Source organism: Notechis scutatus, chromosome 2, assembly GCF_049901735.1.
Source record: "Notechis scutatus isolate UNSWTSFEM ecotype Mainland chromosome 2, rNotScu1.2, whole genome shotgun sequence".
Classification (NCBI taxonomy): Eukaryota; Metazoa; Chordata; class Lepidosauria; order Squamata; family Elapidae; genus Notechis; species Notechis scutatus.
In genome coordinates this window covers 174,485,967-174,501,147 of record NC_142010.1, presented here as the reverse complement: position 1 = coordinate 174,501,147, position 15,181 = coordinate 174,485,967, and the positions used below count along the sequence as shown (strand labels likewise).

The 15,181-nt window shown below is 48.1% G+C and overlaps 1 protein-coding gene across 2 annotated transcripts in view; it reads left to right on the top strand.

Moving 5' to 3' along the window:
* Positions 1–15,181, top strand: part of LOC113415442 (protein regulator of cytokinesis 1-like) — a 47,033-nt gene that overhangs the window by 15,164 nt on the left and 16,688 nt on the right. For both annotated transcript variants that reach the window (XM_026672850.2, XM_026672849.2), the window contains exon 12: positions 1,422–1,514. In XM_026672850.2, the coding sequence (XP_026528635.2) occupies positions 1,422–1,514 (93 nt within the window). The remainder of the gene's footprint in view (positions 1–1,421; positions 1,515–15,181) is intronic.

The following is a 15,181-nucleotide window of genomic DNA, read 5'->3' as shown; positions in this document are numbered from 1 at the left end:
GTATAAAAAGTCAGGAATATAATATTGCAGGGTCTATTGTGAAGGGCTGATCTTGAAACTTCCATATCCCAGGAAGCAATTGTTGAGTTTTCTCCCCAGACCTCCAAACTTCTCCCTATCTTTTATTTTTGTCTTTTGTTCTGGGCAGGTGAACCAGAGGTTCAAGTCAAATTCGAGGCTGAAACATCCCACTATTTTCAGTTTGTAAAGCTCTATGCAGGGGTGGGATTCAGATTTTTTAACAACCAGTTCTGTGGGTGTGGCTAGGTGGGCATGGCTTCTTCTTCTTCTTTTTTTTTCCAGCAACACCCCACCCCTCCCCAGCTCCATTTTTTTTCCTCCTGGGCCTCAGGGAAGTCTCCTGGGCAAAGCAGTAAGACAGCGAGGGGGATCCCAGCACAGCTGATCATCAGAACAGCTGATTGTCGGAAGGAGGGAAAAAAATACCTTAAGGAGTGACTGGGCGGGGAAGAATGCAGTCAGCTGTCGGGCATGCACCCAATGTCACACATGTGCGATAAGGACTGACGGGGAGGGGAGGGGCCGGCCAGGGATATGATTTGCTGATTCTCCGAACTGTGCAGAATCATAACAACCAGTTCTATAGAACCAGTCTGAACTGGTAGAATCCCACCCGTGGCTCTATGGGACTCAAAAGTACCCTTGGAAATAAAGATTATGTTTGAAGATGGCCCTTTAGTTATCAGCTTTCATTTTAAAAGAAAAATATAATAAAATAATCTTAAAATCGAATGGAACCTGACAGATACCTTGGGAATTTTAGCAGGTCCATTGTCCCCCAGGAATGTCTTAAACATTTCTGTCAAAGTTTCGCAATAGCCATGGAACTATTCTGCACAAAAAGTACATAAATATATTAGGATTACGGTATATTGAAGGCAATTTCTGGATTATTAAATACTTTTTTAAAAATGAAACAAAATCTGTTAGAATCCTATCTTGATTGTCTGTAGTATAGGCCACCCTAAAGCATTTTTCTGCGCAGTAGCTCGAACATGGGTGTCAAACTGAATCTTGTCACGTGACATATTGTGACTTTTTGTCTTTGTGGAGCCGGAGTGGGTGTGGCCTGTGCATGATGCATCCAGCCCGCGGGCCACCCATTTTGACACCCATGCTCTAACATGATAAAAATAAGCTGAGCACCAAGGACTCCACAATCCAGGTACAGTTGTTGTCTGTTAAATGGCAGGAAGAGGTTATTCTTTTGCTTTTGTCTGATTTTTTTGTTGCCTCGATCTAGTACAGTAGTCCTGAAAAAGAAGACTCTTAAAGGTATTTTTTAACTTTGAGATAATTTAAGAATATGTTCTTGGAGATTAACATTGGGTTTTAAATATGCTGCTTATTGAAATGTCCGCAAGTTTCTTATTCCTGACTAGAACTATTTTTTTTTTCAGGTAGCCTCAAACTTAACTGTACTTAAAGCATCCAGTTGCAATAACATAGCAACCAGTTTTGCTGTTCCTAGTAAACAGTTGCTTCAAAGCAAAGTGAGTAAAGCTGATCACATTTCTTTTTAAAACTTGGACTGGTTGTTGAAGGTAATACAATAATGTATCTTTGAGTTTGGAGACACAGTGTAAATCCACTTCTTGATCAACGTTGTTTGGGTTTCTGTCATTGAGAGTAAGGCATTTGTAGATCACATGACACATGAGCCGGCCTGATTCATACTCCTTCCTGATTGCTCTATTACTGGCCGATCTGCTTGGTGATTGACATCCAGGGAAGCTTCCCCAGGATTAGAGAGAGGAAAACAATGTGTTTGATAGACCACTTAAGATACACTGGGTTTCATTTGCAAGCTTTGACCTAAGCTCCTGAATCAGTATAGCTTTGAACAAAACAAAACAAAAGCAAAACTGGACTTAGCTTGAATTGATGAGTATTAATAGTCTTCCCATAAGTGCTTATTCAAAATTAATTGAAGTTCCACTAATTTCTTGTTTGTTTTGGATATTAATGGAATGCAAGCTGTGCTTTCTATGTTTGTATGTATAATTAACATTTCTAACTGATTCTGGCAACATAATTTTATTGTAAAAATGTATCGGGAAAAATTATTTTGTATTGCACTGTGTATATGAGGTGTTGGGGGGGGGGGGGGGGGGGGGGGGGGGGGTGTTTTTTTTTTTTTTTTTTTTTTTTTTTTTTTTTTTTTTTTTTTTTTTTTTTTTTTTTTTTTTTTTTTTTTTGTTTTTTTTTTTTTTTTTTTTTTTTTTGTTTTTTTTTTTTTTTTTTTTTTTTTTTTTTTTTTTTTTTTTTTTTTTTTTTTTTTTTTTTTTTTTTTTTTTGGGTGGTTGGGGGGGGGGGGTAATATATTGCAGGGTAATTCTGCCCACCGTCTTGAGTTCAATCCTGACGGAGCTCAAGATTGAATCAGACTTCCATTCTTCCAAGGTTGATAAAATTATTGTTGCAGAGGGCAATATGCTGAAAATGCAAACCACTCCGAGAAAGCTATAATGCAGGGGTCCCCAACCTGTGGGCTACGCCCTACTAGTGGGTCATGAGGGGTTTGCAACTGGGCAGCAAGCACACACGAGCATCTCACTTGTGCAAACAGTGGGCAAGTGCGAGCGCACGCTCCACTTAACTGAACGGCAAGCACACTGCTCACGTAAATGGAGCTGCACGTGTGCAGAACCCCATCCCACGGGCCACCGATCCACAAAGATAGAAACGCTGGGGAACTCTGCTGTAAAACACTATGGAGCAACATATACTGTAAGTCAGTGGTAGTCAACTTGGTCCCTACCACCCACTAATGGGCATTCCAGCTTTCATGATGGGCGGTAGGGGTTTTGTCCCCTACTTTATAAATCACCATTACTTTGGAACCGATGGGTGGTTAGAGAAAATTTTACTACTAACAGAGATACAAAAGTGGGCGGTAGGTATAAAAAGGTTGACTACCCCTGCTGTAAGTCTAAGTGCTATTGTTATTGCTATTTCTTTTTTGGATATTAAAGGGCTTTCCAAACTTAGCAAAAATGTTTTGACTGCTAGTCAATAAAAGCTCGGCTATTGTCTTACTGATCCTAGGGAATATGACATTAATGATGAGCACTGCAGTGGTCCATTTTTTTTTTTTTTTTGCCTACAAAATATTTTACAGACAATATTTCGTATGAACCATAACAACAAAACTGAAAATTTGAAGAAACACTCACATTCTTAGCAGGTGCTCAGTTGTTGGATTCATACAAAATAACTTATAGAAAAGTTCACTAGACCTGTAATACTAAATGTTGAAGAGCAAGACTTTCCAAAGTGTATGCTAAATTGGAATCTCATTTTAACATATTTTTTAGAAAAGTAACTGAGATCAGTATTTTCCATTTCTGAGAAAATACTTCATACAGTATGCCTGTATAAGATTTGTTGAAAATATTGCGTACAGTTGAAAAGATTATAAGTTTAATACAGTTTTTATTTGCTAGGGAAAGATCATAGTACAGAGTGAAGAATATTCCTGATGTATTATGTAACAAATAGAAGAATGTCAAAAAAAAATATCCTTCAGCTAGATATACAGTATTTAGTTATAGGAAAGTAAATTCGTATATAGTTTCAAATGTATATATTTAGATATAAGCAAGAATTATGATTATTGTTTTATGCAGGATTAAGGTACTTTGAATATACTAATATATCTGGAAGTAAGTTCCATTACAGTTCTTTGAATATATATCTGGAAGTAAATTCCATCATAGTGCATTAAATATGACTTACTTTCTCCTTTAGGTGTGCAGAAAGCAATTGTTTCATAAATGAGAAATTGTTATCTTCCTCCCAGAGTATTTTGATTAAAATACTGAATTTAAGCAGACAACTCATTCCCCCGAAAAATTACCCAGAAAGCTATCTCTTTATTAGTATATTCTCTGTGAGTCAAGGATGATCCCATTCATTTTAGATAAATTATTCAGAGAAAATAAAAGGTCTGGTTTACCTTTCAGGTAAATATTGTATAAACCTAACCTAAAAAATATTATATAAACTTAATTGGATGGGTTACTCTTAATTATGTTTAATAATTGATTGATATTCAAGTGATAACTCAAAGGGCCAATTGAAGCAGACTATCACTATGGATGCCATTCCTTGTGTTTTTGTTTTTGGTCTCTTTATTCATTTTTACCTTTTTTTAAAAAAAAGTGAGCCTTTTTTTTTAACCAGCTAGATGAGATAGAGTTGCATAATAGTGTGAGACATGAAACAGATTTTATAAGTCATGGGTCTAGATATTAAACAAATCTCGAGTTGTGTTTAACCACATGGACACTTCTGGGAAATGTTTGAAATGTGTTTGAATATTAGTAGCTCGGGTTGGTAGTTAGGCTGTTAGTTTATGCTCTGAGCTTGGCAATTTGGTTGCAAACGTTTCGTCACCATTTGAGGAGACATCATCAGTGAGTTTTGAATTGTGCTCGTCTGTCAGAACACAGGTCTTTAAATAACTTTTTATAAGATGCAGATTAGTCTGAATGTTTGTTGGATATTTCTAAGTCATGGTCTGATTTTGGACTGTTGGATTGGCTAGTTGTCGTTGCTGGGCTGTAGTTAAATACATTCTCCCTCGAGCCGCTCGGAGCATCCAGACTGTGGGATGTGCTTCTGAGTCCTCTTCTTTCAGGCTGAGCTTTAGACGAGGAAACGCTCCGCCCCTCCCACGTGGCATCGTGCAGCGTCTCCCCAGTCTTTTGCTCAGCCTCGAAGAATCAGGCTGCGTTTCAAAGAGCTCCTTGGCTGTTTCATTGAATCCTCCGTCCTAATAAGGTTTGCTTCCTTCCTCCTCCTGCGCAAAGGGTCAGGACTCAAGGAAATTTCTTCCCTGTCCTCAGGGCGAAGTTGCGGGCTCGCAGCGCCTTCAGCGCGACGCCCCCCACCCTTATCAGATCGTGTCGCTGCCTGCGCGTTGCCTGTGGCACGCCTCCTCCGCTGGATTCCCCCACCCTAAACGCCAACCGGAGGGCTATCGCCCCTAAGGCTTTAGGAGCGCCGAGCTGACCGGCCAAGCCTTCCTTTTCTTTCCGTCCCAAGGCGCCCAGGCAGTTCAGCTCGCGGACGCCATTTTGGCTCCACCTCGTGGCCGGGCGCTGAAAGTTTCTTTTTATTTAATATTCAGCTGCGGTGAATTAAATCTCCAGGCCTAGGGTTAAAGCCTAGCTGCCCATTGAACTGCCTGGCTAGTCTTGGTTAGTGCTTGTTGGCCTCCCGCAGCCCTTTTCGGGCGAAGTTGCAGCCTCCCCCTCCGGTTTTTTCTTCTGTTGTCTGGAGGCTGGCTGCCAGAGGCCTCCTATTCAACTCTAGGCCTCAGGCGTTATTCGACTGATTCGGCACTGAGAGATATACATCCAAGGAAATAACTATAATAGAATTTATATTTGATCCAAATACAAAAGGAATAATAACAAAAAGAAATAATTTTTTGGTACAGCAATTTTTCTCTTAAGATATTGGATATATCGGAGTACCTGTATATTCAGCTGATATAAAGAATATAAAAAGCACTACAGAAAGGAACAAAACAGGATTACATAGCTAAATATATATATATATATTTCTGTTATCTCTGTACAAGTAAAATTCCAAAAGGGGAGCGGGCCAGCCTCATTCTCACCCGGCCTTATCCAGGCCTGATCTGGGCGAGCCAACCGCCCTCATTAATCTCTATTGTTCAATATGGCAGACGACAATTCCTCTAAACGTCCTTCATTGAAGGCCAAGGCAAAGTCCCACTATTTGCGCAAGCAGGACAAGGAACCTAAGGGCTCTAGAAAGGACAAGGAACCTTCCAAGGCCTCTCAACGTGACGCCTTAAGGCGCCACAAGGCGTTAGAAAAAGAGTTCGACAGGCGTTCAAGGAGTCCCGCTCTGAACCGTCTCTACCTCCTCCTCCACCCCCTACCTCTATTCAACCTCTCCCCCAGGCCTTTCTTCCCTACCTAGGCGCAGTTCGCCCCAGGGTCTCCCGACCCCGGTCCTACGATGAGTCTGACACCCGAAGCCACTTTTACACCCACGGCTGCTGGTCTGCGCCAGGACGAACCTTCTACATCTGAGGTGCCACCTCACATCAGGGCTTGGATGGAATCAGCCATCCGCCAGAGTGTTATAGAGGAACTACAGCACATGTCCAGATCAGGCTTCTCTCCTCGAGTCTCCGAGCACGACTCCTTGTCTATCAGATCCCTTCCACAACCGGTCCCCGGTTGCTCAGGTACTCTCTCAGAGGGACAGCCCTCCACCGGTTGGGGCCCAGGTTGAGGAGGAAGGGGACTTTAGGGATTTCGAGGAGGAGGATTCCAGATGGGATCCTCCCGCTACAGTGAACCTCCCTTAGAGACTGACATCATGGAGGGGAGATGTCCGAGGACGAGGGCACTTCGACTGACCAACCCTCCTTTGGGGGCTCTTCAAACCACACATGTTCAAGTCCCTCCTTCTTAAGGCCAAGAATGTCTCGGGCCTTCTTTCCCAGGCCCCTGCTGACCTCCCCCATCCCAGAGGGCCCAGAAGATTCCATTTTCACCCAACCAGTGGTTGAAGCTGAGGTCATCCCTTCCCCCCATATTCGTAGATCTGGTAGCGAAGCAACTATCCTCCACAGGGACCCCTCCCACACCCTCTAGCCAAGACAAGAGGTTCTTTAATCTCGATTCGGCACTGTCCAGCCTCCTGAACATTCCAGAGGTCGATGACCCTATTGTGGGTCTAGCTTCCTCCTCTACACCTAGTGAGGCCCTAGAGGCCTTGAAACCTGAGGATAAGCGGGTGGAGCTGGCCCTGCGCAGGGCCCACCTATCCGACGCCTGGGCCATTAAGTCAGCTACCGCCCCTCTTTTTCACTAGGTCCTCTATCCGCTGGCTACGTCAGCTCAGGGAACACGTCCCTGCTTCCAACCTGAGGGCGCACCAGGACATTGCGAAGCTAGTGGCTGCAGCCGAGTTCTCGGCTGACGCCACTTACCAGTCGGTGAAATTCTCTTCCAGGGCCATCACGTCCCACGTCACGGCTCGTCGCCTGCTATGGCTCAAACACTGGCAGGCGGACGTAAAGAATAAGGTCAAGCTGGCCACTGCCCCTATTACAGGAGACAAACTGTTTGGCCCGGCCCTCGAACCCCTGCTGGTCGAGGGTCGCAGCAAGAGGAAGTACTTGCCTTCCCTTCTTCGAAGATCGGAGACCAGGGCTCTCAGCCCTTTCGGAGGAGCTTTCCCGCCCTTTCTACCAACCCCCTTCCCGCCCAGATTCCCCGACCCCCTTCCTTCCGATCCCAGGATCGCACGGACTCAGGCGACAGGACCAGGCGAGGGGTGGTTATAAGAGACCCTTTCGAGTGCGGGAGGAAGGCCCTACCGCAGAAGGTAGAGCCTCCTTCTCCCTCCCCATTGGTGGCCGCCTCCGCCACTTCGCCGCCCAATGGGACAAATCCACTTCCGATGCATGGGTTAGAGACACAATAAGGTTTGGTCTCGCCCTCGAGTTCAAATCCACTCCCCTGATCGTTTCTTCCCATCCCCTCCTCAGGGGATCCCACCAAACGTGCATTAATGGAGGCAGCCATCCATCACCTGCTTGATATTCAGGCCATTCAACCTGTCCCTCCGGCTCAGAGAGGAAAGGGATTTTACTCCCATCTCTTTGTCGTGCCCAAACATTCTGGGGCTGGAGAGCCATCCTAGACCTGAAACGGCTCAACCGTCACCTTATCCAGCGCAAATTCAAAATGCACACCTTGCAATCCATTCTCCTAGGCACCAGGCGGGAGACTGGCTGTCCTCCATAGATCTCTCTGAGGCATACCTTCATATTCCTATCAGGCCCTCTCATCACAAATTCCTTAGGTTCTGTTATAATGGCCTTCACTATCAATACGTGGCCCTACCCTTTGGGCTGGCCTCGGCCCCAGGACCTTCACCAGGTCCTGGCGGCCCTGGCGGCCCACCTCAGGAGCATTCCTGTCCGCCTCCACTGCTACTTGGGCGATATCCTTATCCTGTCCCCGTCCAAGTCCCAGGCAGTCAGGGATACCAGGGTCACCCTTTCCGCCCTACGGGCACACGGGTTTCTAGTCAATTGGCAAAGAGCCAACTTACCCTTCCACCCGAATCAACCACCTGGGTGCCATAATTGATTCGGTCTCAGAGAGAGTTTTCTCTCCCCAGAGAGGTTTCTTAGCATTCAAACCCTGGTCAAACAAATTAGACGTTCTAGGAGGGTGGCCTTGCTTGACCTCTCTAGATTGTTGGGAAAAATGGTGTCATGCATCTCTATTATTCCCTGGGCCCGCTTACACAGCAGGCCCCTCCAGTGGTTCCTGCTCCCGTTCCAAAGATCCGGAAGAAGCAACTCGAAGATCAGAGTCAAGGTCCCTCCAAAGGTCCTCACGTCTCTTCTCTGGTGGACCAATCCCGCCATCAACAGAGGCCACCTCTTTGCGGAGCCTCAAAGACTCACCGTCACTACCGACGCAAGTCTATCCGGTTGGGGCGCTCATCTCAACTCACTCTCGGCGCAAGGCAAATGGTCGCCGACCGAACAAAGATGCAGCATCAACTGGCTAGAGCTCCATGCCGTCCATCTGGCTCTGCGCTGCTTCCCCCAGATCCGCAGTCGCCATGTTCTCGTTCTCACAGACAACGTCACGGCCAAGGCCCATATCAACAGGCAAGGGGGCACCCAGTCAATTCAACTGATGAGGGAAGCCGAGCGCCTTTGCCGCTGGGCAGAGGCCAACCTCCTATCACTAAAAGCCGAACACATCTCCGGGGTAGACAATACCCAGGCGGACTGGCTGAGCAGGGCCACGGTGGACCAAGCAGAATGGTGACTTCATCCATCCCTGTTCGAGGAAGCGTCCAGGATATTCGGCCTTCCAGTGGTGGATCTGTTCGCTTCCCCATCCAACACACAACTTCCACGGTTTTTCTCCCGGTATCCGTCTCACGGGCGGAGAACCACAATGTTCTGCGCAGCCCATGGCCCCCAGGGCTCCTATATGCCTTCCCTCCGCTCCCGCTAGTGCCCAGAGTCATTCAGAAACTCATTCAGGAGAGGGCAGTCCTTCTCCTGGTGGCTCCCTATTGGCCCAGGCGACCGTGGTTTGCGGACCTCCGCAACCTATCGGTAGCGCCCCATGGCGGATCCCCGGACAGGGTCTCCCTCTCTCAGGGGCCCCTTCTACATCCGGAGCCTCAATGGCTACAGTTAGCCGTCTGGAAGTTGGCGGATCCGTCTGACTAGCGAGAACCTATCAAGCCATGTCATCGACACTATTTTGGCCGCCAGGCGACCCTCCACTACACGAATTTATGATGCCACTTGGAAGGGGTTCTGCAAGTGGTGTAGTGGGTCCCAGGTTGACCCTCTCTCTCCCTCCGTGGCTCAGATTCTGGAATTTCTTCAGGAAGGCCTTCGCAAGGGGCTTGCACCTAACACCCTGAGACGACAAGTCTCTGCCCTCTCAACAGTGGTCTCCTGTGATAACTACGGCTCCCTTTCCCATCACCCCGGGTTAGATCCTTCCTTAGGGGTGCCACCAACCTGTGCCCTCCCACTGTTCACAGGTTTCCCACATGGGACCTCAACAAGGTCCTAGTTTCTCTTACACGTTCTCCGTTTGAGCCTTTGAGGAAGTCATCTCTTCAGTTCCTCACCTTTAAGGTACTTTTTCTAGTAGCCATCACTTCTGCTCGTCAGTGTCGGAATTAGCAGCTCTGTCAGTCAGGAGCGATCTATGTGTGTTCCATGCAGACCGGGTCGTCCTGCGGCCTGACCCCACTTTCCTACCCAAAGTTAACTCGCCCTTCCATAGATCTCAGGAACTGGTTCTACCAAATTTTTGCCCTAGACCCTCCGGGAACAGGGAGGTTCTTTGGCACACCCTAGATGTTAGACGGGCCTTGCGTATATATATTAAGCGCACTCAGTCCTTACGAAGGTCGGAATCTCTTTTCCTGTCCTTTCAACCCAAGACACTAGGGCTCAAGGTTTCTCCTTCCACTATCAGCCGCTGGATCAGGGCGACCATCGCCAGGTGTTACCTTTCCCATTCTCTGCCGGCACCGGTGGAATAGCTGCCCATTCCACCAGGAGTGCAGCCACTTCGCGGCCTGGGCCACACAAGCCCCCATTGCTGACATTTGTAGGGCAGCCACCTGGGCCTCTCCGTCCCCGTTTATCAGGCATTACAAGATCGATACGTATGCCTCAGCTGAGGCCTCCTTTGGCCGGCGGGTCTTACAGAGGGTTGTCAATGATCCGGAGGGGCCTTCGGGCCAGACGGAGTCCCACCCATAGGACAGCCAAGCTTTGGTATGTCCCACAGTCTGGATGCTCCGAGCGGCTCGAGGAGAATGGGGCGTTGGTCCTTACCTGATCGCCCCTTCTAGGCGAGCCGCGAGGAGCATCCAGCCCCACCCTAGCATCTCCGTCTGGTGGGGACTCCTGTTTTCAGCCAAGGAGCCAATAGTTGATTAGATAGGATTAATAACTTCTCTTCTCGTTATCGCAAAAAACTGGGGAGACGCTGCGCGATGCCACGTGGGAGGGGCGGAGCGTTTCCTCGTCTAAAGCTCAGCCTGAAAGAAGAGGACTCAGAAGCACATCCCACAGTCTGGATGCTCCTCGCGGCTCGCCTAGAAGGGGCGTATCAGGTAAGGACCAACGCCCCAGTCTGTGTGATACAGATTAGGATTGGAATTGTTATCTGGGTGCTTCTGAGTCCTGGTTTGGTTTTGGCTAGTTTGATAATTTGAGTGGCTGGCTGTTGTTAGGGTTAGCGTTAGTGTTAGCACAATTCAAAATGCACTGACATTGTTGTGTCTGGAAGGATGGGTCCAAGAACGGAGACAGACTCAGAAAGTAACTACAGCTCTTTATTAGTGACTTCCGATCTGAGCGAAATGCCCTAGCCGCAGCAGCCCCTTTTATAGAGCTGGCTGTGGCTATACGGCCAATGACAGAGGTTTGAGCTTGCCGCGCTTGGTTTGCCCAATCGCGGCAACCCGTTTACCAGCCAATCGGATCAGTCCGGAGCGACCAATCACGACCCGCTGTTAGCGGACCAATCCGTTTTGCAGGCTTTCAAGCCTGCTAGTCCGGAACACCCCTCCCCTCTAGGTTCCGTCTAAGGGGTGGGGTTATATAGTCTCGCAGGTAGGCGGGTCTTCGCACCTGTCTACCTGACTTGCGCTGTTCGAAATGTCTTTGCTCAGTCTCTGGTTCCGACGGGCTGCTTGCCCGGAATCCCTGGAACGGTGAGCTGGTTCCGTAGCTGTGACTCCCTTCAGGTGACCTCGGGATGAGTGGCACGCCTCCTTCGTTGCTAGCACTTGGGCTCACAGGGTTTGCTAGACCTGTTTGGTTGCTGCTACTAGGTGAGACGATCACTTGCCAAGGCTCTTCATCAGCTGGTGAGTATTGTAGGCTTTGATGTGGTGATTGTGGGGTTCTTTCTTCTATATCAGATGTTGGTTCAATTTCAGAACCCCCAATTTCCCTTCCCCTTCTGGTTTCGTGGTTAGGGTCACTGATGGGAGATGTGGTTAGCCTGGATCGCAGCTGGTCGATGTGGCGTTTCCACACTCTCCCATCTGTGGTTTCTAGCCGGTAAGAGCGGGGGCCTGTAACTTGAGTTATTTTGGCAGGGATCCACAGAGGGTCACCTGAAAAGTTCTTTGCAAATACAGGGTCTCCTACCTTAAAGGCATGGTGTTTACTGCTGGAGCCCAGGGGTTTCTCCGGGGTGTATGCAGGATGTAGGCGGTCTAGAGGAGATCTGAGTTTTCTGGCCATCAGAAGTTCAGCTGGGCTTTTGTTGGTTGTAGTGTTTGGTGTAATATGCTGGAGAAGGAGCATCCTGGTGACTTTATCGTGGATGTTGCCATGTTCCATTTTTTGTAGAGTTCTTTTTGTGAACTGAACCATTCGTTCAGCTCTACTATTCGCCGCCGGGTGAGCCGGTGATGTCAGTGCGTGTCGTATGCCACGGTCTGCTAAGTATTGTTCAAAGGTTAAGGCGGTAAATTGAGGGCCATTGTCGGATACCAGGACATCTGGTAACCCGTGCGTTGCAAAAAGTCTGTTCAATTTCTTGATGACCGCATCTGTGGTGGTGGTCTTCATTTTATTAACCTCGAGCCAGTTAGAGTATGCGTCTACTGTTATTAGGAAAGTATGCCCTTTTGTAGGTCCCGCAAAATCGATATGGATGCGCGACCAGGGGCCTCTGGGCGTTTCCCATTCGGCTGGTATGGCTTTTGGTGGGGCTGAGCGTGTCTCTTGGCATTTGCTACAAGTGGCGACCCAGGTTTCAATTTGTTTGTCCATACCTGGCCACCAGGCATAGCTCCTTGCCAGAGCTTTCATGCGTACGATGCCCGGGTGTCCATTGTGCAGTAATTGTAGAACTTTTTTTTGTAGTTTTGCTGGTATGACCACTCGGTCTCCCCACAAAATGCACCCTTTTTGTGAGAAGAGTTCTGTTTGTCTGTTCTTGAAGGGTTTAAAGGTTTCGTTGGGTTCGATTTGTGGCCATCCCCTCTCCACCCAGCCAAGAACTCGTGCCAAGCATGAGTCTTTTTTGGTGTCCAATGCAATGTCTTGTGCTGTTAGTGGAGGCGAGGGAAGAGTCTCAATCTGTTGTGTTGATAGTGTGGGAGCCGGGTCATCTTGGAATTCTGGCAATGGAGAGCGGCTCAAAGCGTCTGTGTGGGGAATGGTTTTCCCCGGGCGGTGCTTCAATTGGTAGTCGTAGGCGGCTAAGAACTCCAACCATCATGTCATTCTGGGGGATAAAATATGTGGAGTAGGTTTATCGCCTGCCAAGATGCCAAGTAATGGTTTATGATCTGTGATGATGGAGAATGATCTTCCATACACATACTCGTGGAACCTTTTGATTGCAGATACGATAGCGAGGGCTTCCTTGTCTAGGTGACTATAGTTTCTTTCTGTTTTTGACAGTGTTCTTGAAAAAAATGCAATAGGCGCCTCTGTACCGTTTGGCAGGACGTGGCTCAAGATGGCTCCTACTCCGAAGGGTGAGGCGTCGCAAGTCACAGTTAGTGGAAGTGTTTCATTGTATTGGATGAGCACTGCATCTGAAGTTAAAACGTCCTTTACACGTTGAAAGGCATGTTCCTCCCTTCGTCCCCAAATCCAGGAAGCCTTTTTATCGAGGAGTCTATGAAGGGGTTCAGCAACGGTCGCCTTCTGGGGTAGGAAAATGTTATAAAAGTTAATGAGACCCAGGAAGGCTTGAAGGTCTGTTTTGTTTTGTGGTCTCGGGGCATTTTTGATTGCAGCCAATTTCTTTTCTGTAGGGTGAATTCCTTGTTTGTCAAGGAGGTAACCAAGAAATTCAACCCTTTCAGTGCATAACTGGCACTTTTCCTTCTTTACCTTGAGGCCAGCGTCTTGGAATTTTTGTAGGACTGTTCTCAGTCGTTTTTCTAGCTGACTCCTTGTTGGGGCGGCTATTAACACATCGTCGAAGTAGGGCACGACCCCTTTAATGCCCTGCAACAACCTTTCCATCAGACTTTGGAAAATGCCTGGTGCTACGCTTACTCCAAACGCGCCTCTGTACGTAACTATGGTTTGGGCTTCGGCGGTTTCAGCATCAACTGACAGCTGTTGATAAGCTTGGGCCAGGTCAAGCTTTGCGAATATTCTGCCACCCCCAAGTGAGTGAAGGAGATGCTGGACCACGGGTACCGGATAGGCGCTCTGCTGTAACGCATGGTTGAGGGTGGCCTTGGAATCCCCACATATTCTCAAGGATCCGCCAGGTTTTATGGGAGTTACAATTGGGGTCTCCCATTGGGCGTGATCAATGGGTTCTAACACGCCTTGTGCAATTAGTTTGTCCAGTTGCTCATCAATTTTTGGTTTGAGAGCAAAAGGAACACGGCGTGGTTTTAAACGAATGGGCGCGATGTCAGGGCGGAGATTAAAGGAGATAGGGGACCCCTTGTACTTGCCTAGATTTTCACTGAAGACTTCTTGGAAGTCCCGGACGAGGGCTACTTCCCAGTCTTCGTCTACAGTCTGATTGATGCCTGCCATTTCAATTCCTAATGGCACGAACCACTGTAGACCCAGTAGGCTGGGTCGGTCTCTGTCAACGATGGTGAGAGGTAGTATTGTGGTGTGGTTCTTGAAGGATACCTGGAAATGACTGGAACCGGCGACCGGAATCCGGTTGCCCTGGTAGTCCTTCAATATGAGTCTCTGAGTGCTGAGGTCCTGGCGGCGGATGTTGGGGATCAGCTGCTTCAGGGTTTTCCAGGAGACCATTGATAGGGAAGAACCGGAGTCTACTTCCATGATGCACGGTCGATTAATGGTGATGGTCTGATGTGCTTCTTCCTGTCTGGGTGCGCCGGTAAATTTCCGGGTTCTGTTGTACTGGCTCCACTGGTTGTTTGGGCGGTCTCGATTGGTGGTGGGGTTGCCATGTGTTTGTCGAAGACTGTTTTCTTTCCGTTTGGGACTGGCTCCTCTTTTATTCCGGCATACTTTAGCAATATGCCCTCTTTTCTCACAGAACCGACAGATGGCGTCTAGGAATCTGCATTCGGATCGTGGGTGGTTTTCACCACATCCGGCACATTGGAAGTTCGATTTACGACTCCACTGGTCTCGTTGTTCACGCTCTGACCGGAGTCTGTGGACTTCTTCCTCCTCACTATCTGATGTGGGCTCGATGTCTTCATGGTGGGTGGCTGATGTGTATTTTTCTGATGGCGTTGCTGTATCGTTGGTGGGTTGGCGGTTGGCCCCATTGGCCCGGCGCATCCGTGCTGCTGATTTGCGGGTGGCTTCTGCTGCGGTGGCGTCAGCTATTGAGTCTGCGAGGGAGATGTCTCCTTTGGCCATGATTTTGCTTTGGACCGTGGGGTCTCTTAGTCCCAGGACAACTCGATCCCTCATGGCTTCTTCTAGATTTGCGAAGCCACACAACCCACCTAAATTCCTTAGGTCAGCTACAAAATCCCCGATGCTCTCACCTTCGCGTTGGTCCCTTTGATAAAATTCGTGTCTGCAGATGAGAGTCGGTACTGCCGTTGCGTAGTGGTTGCGAAGGATGGGAGCAAGGGTATCCCAGTCCATCGATTTAACTTCAGCCGGTTTTGCCAGCGC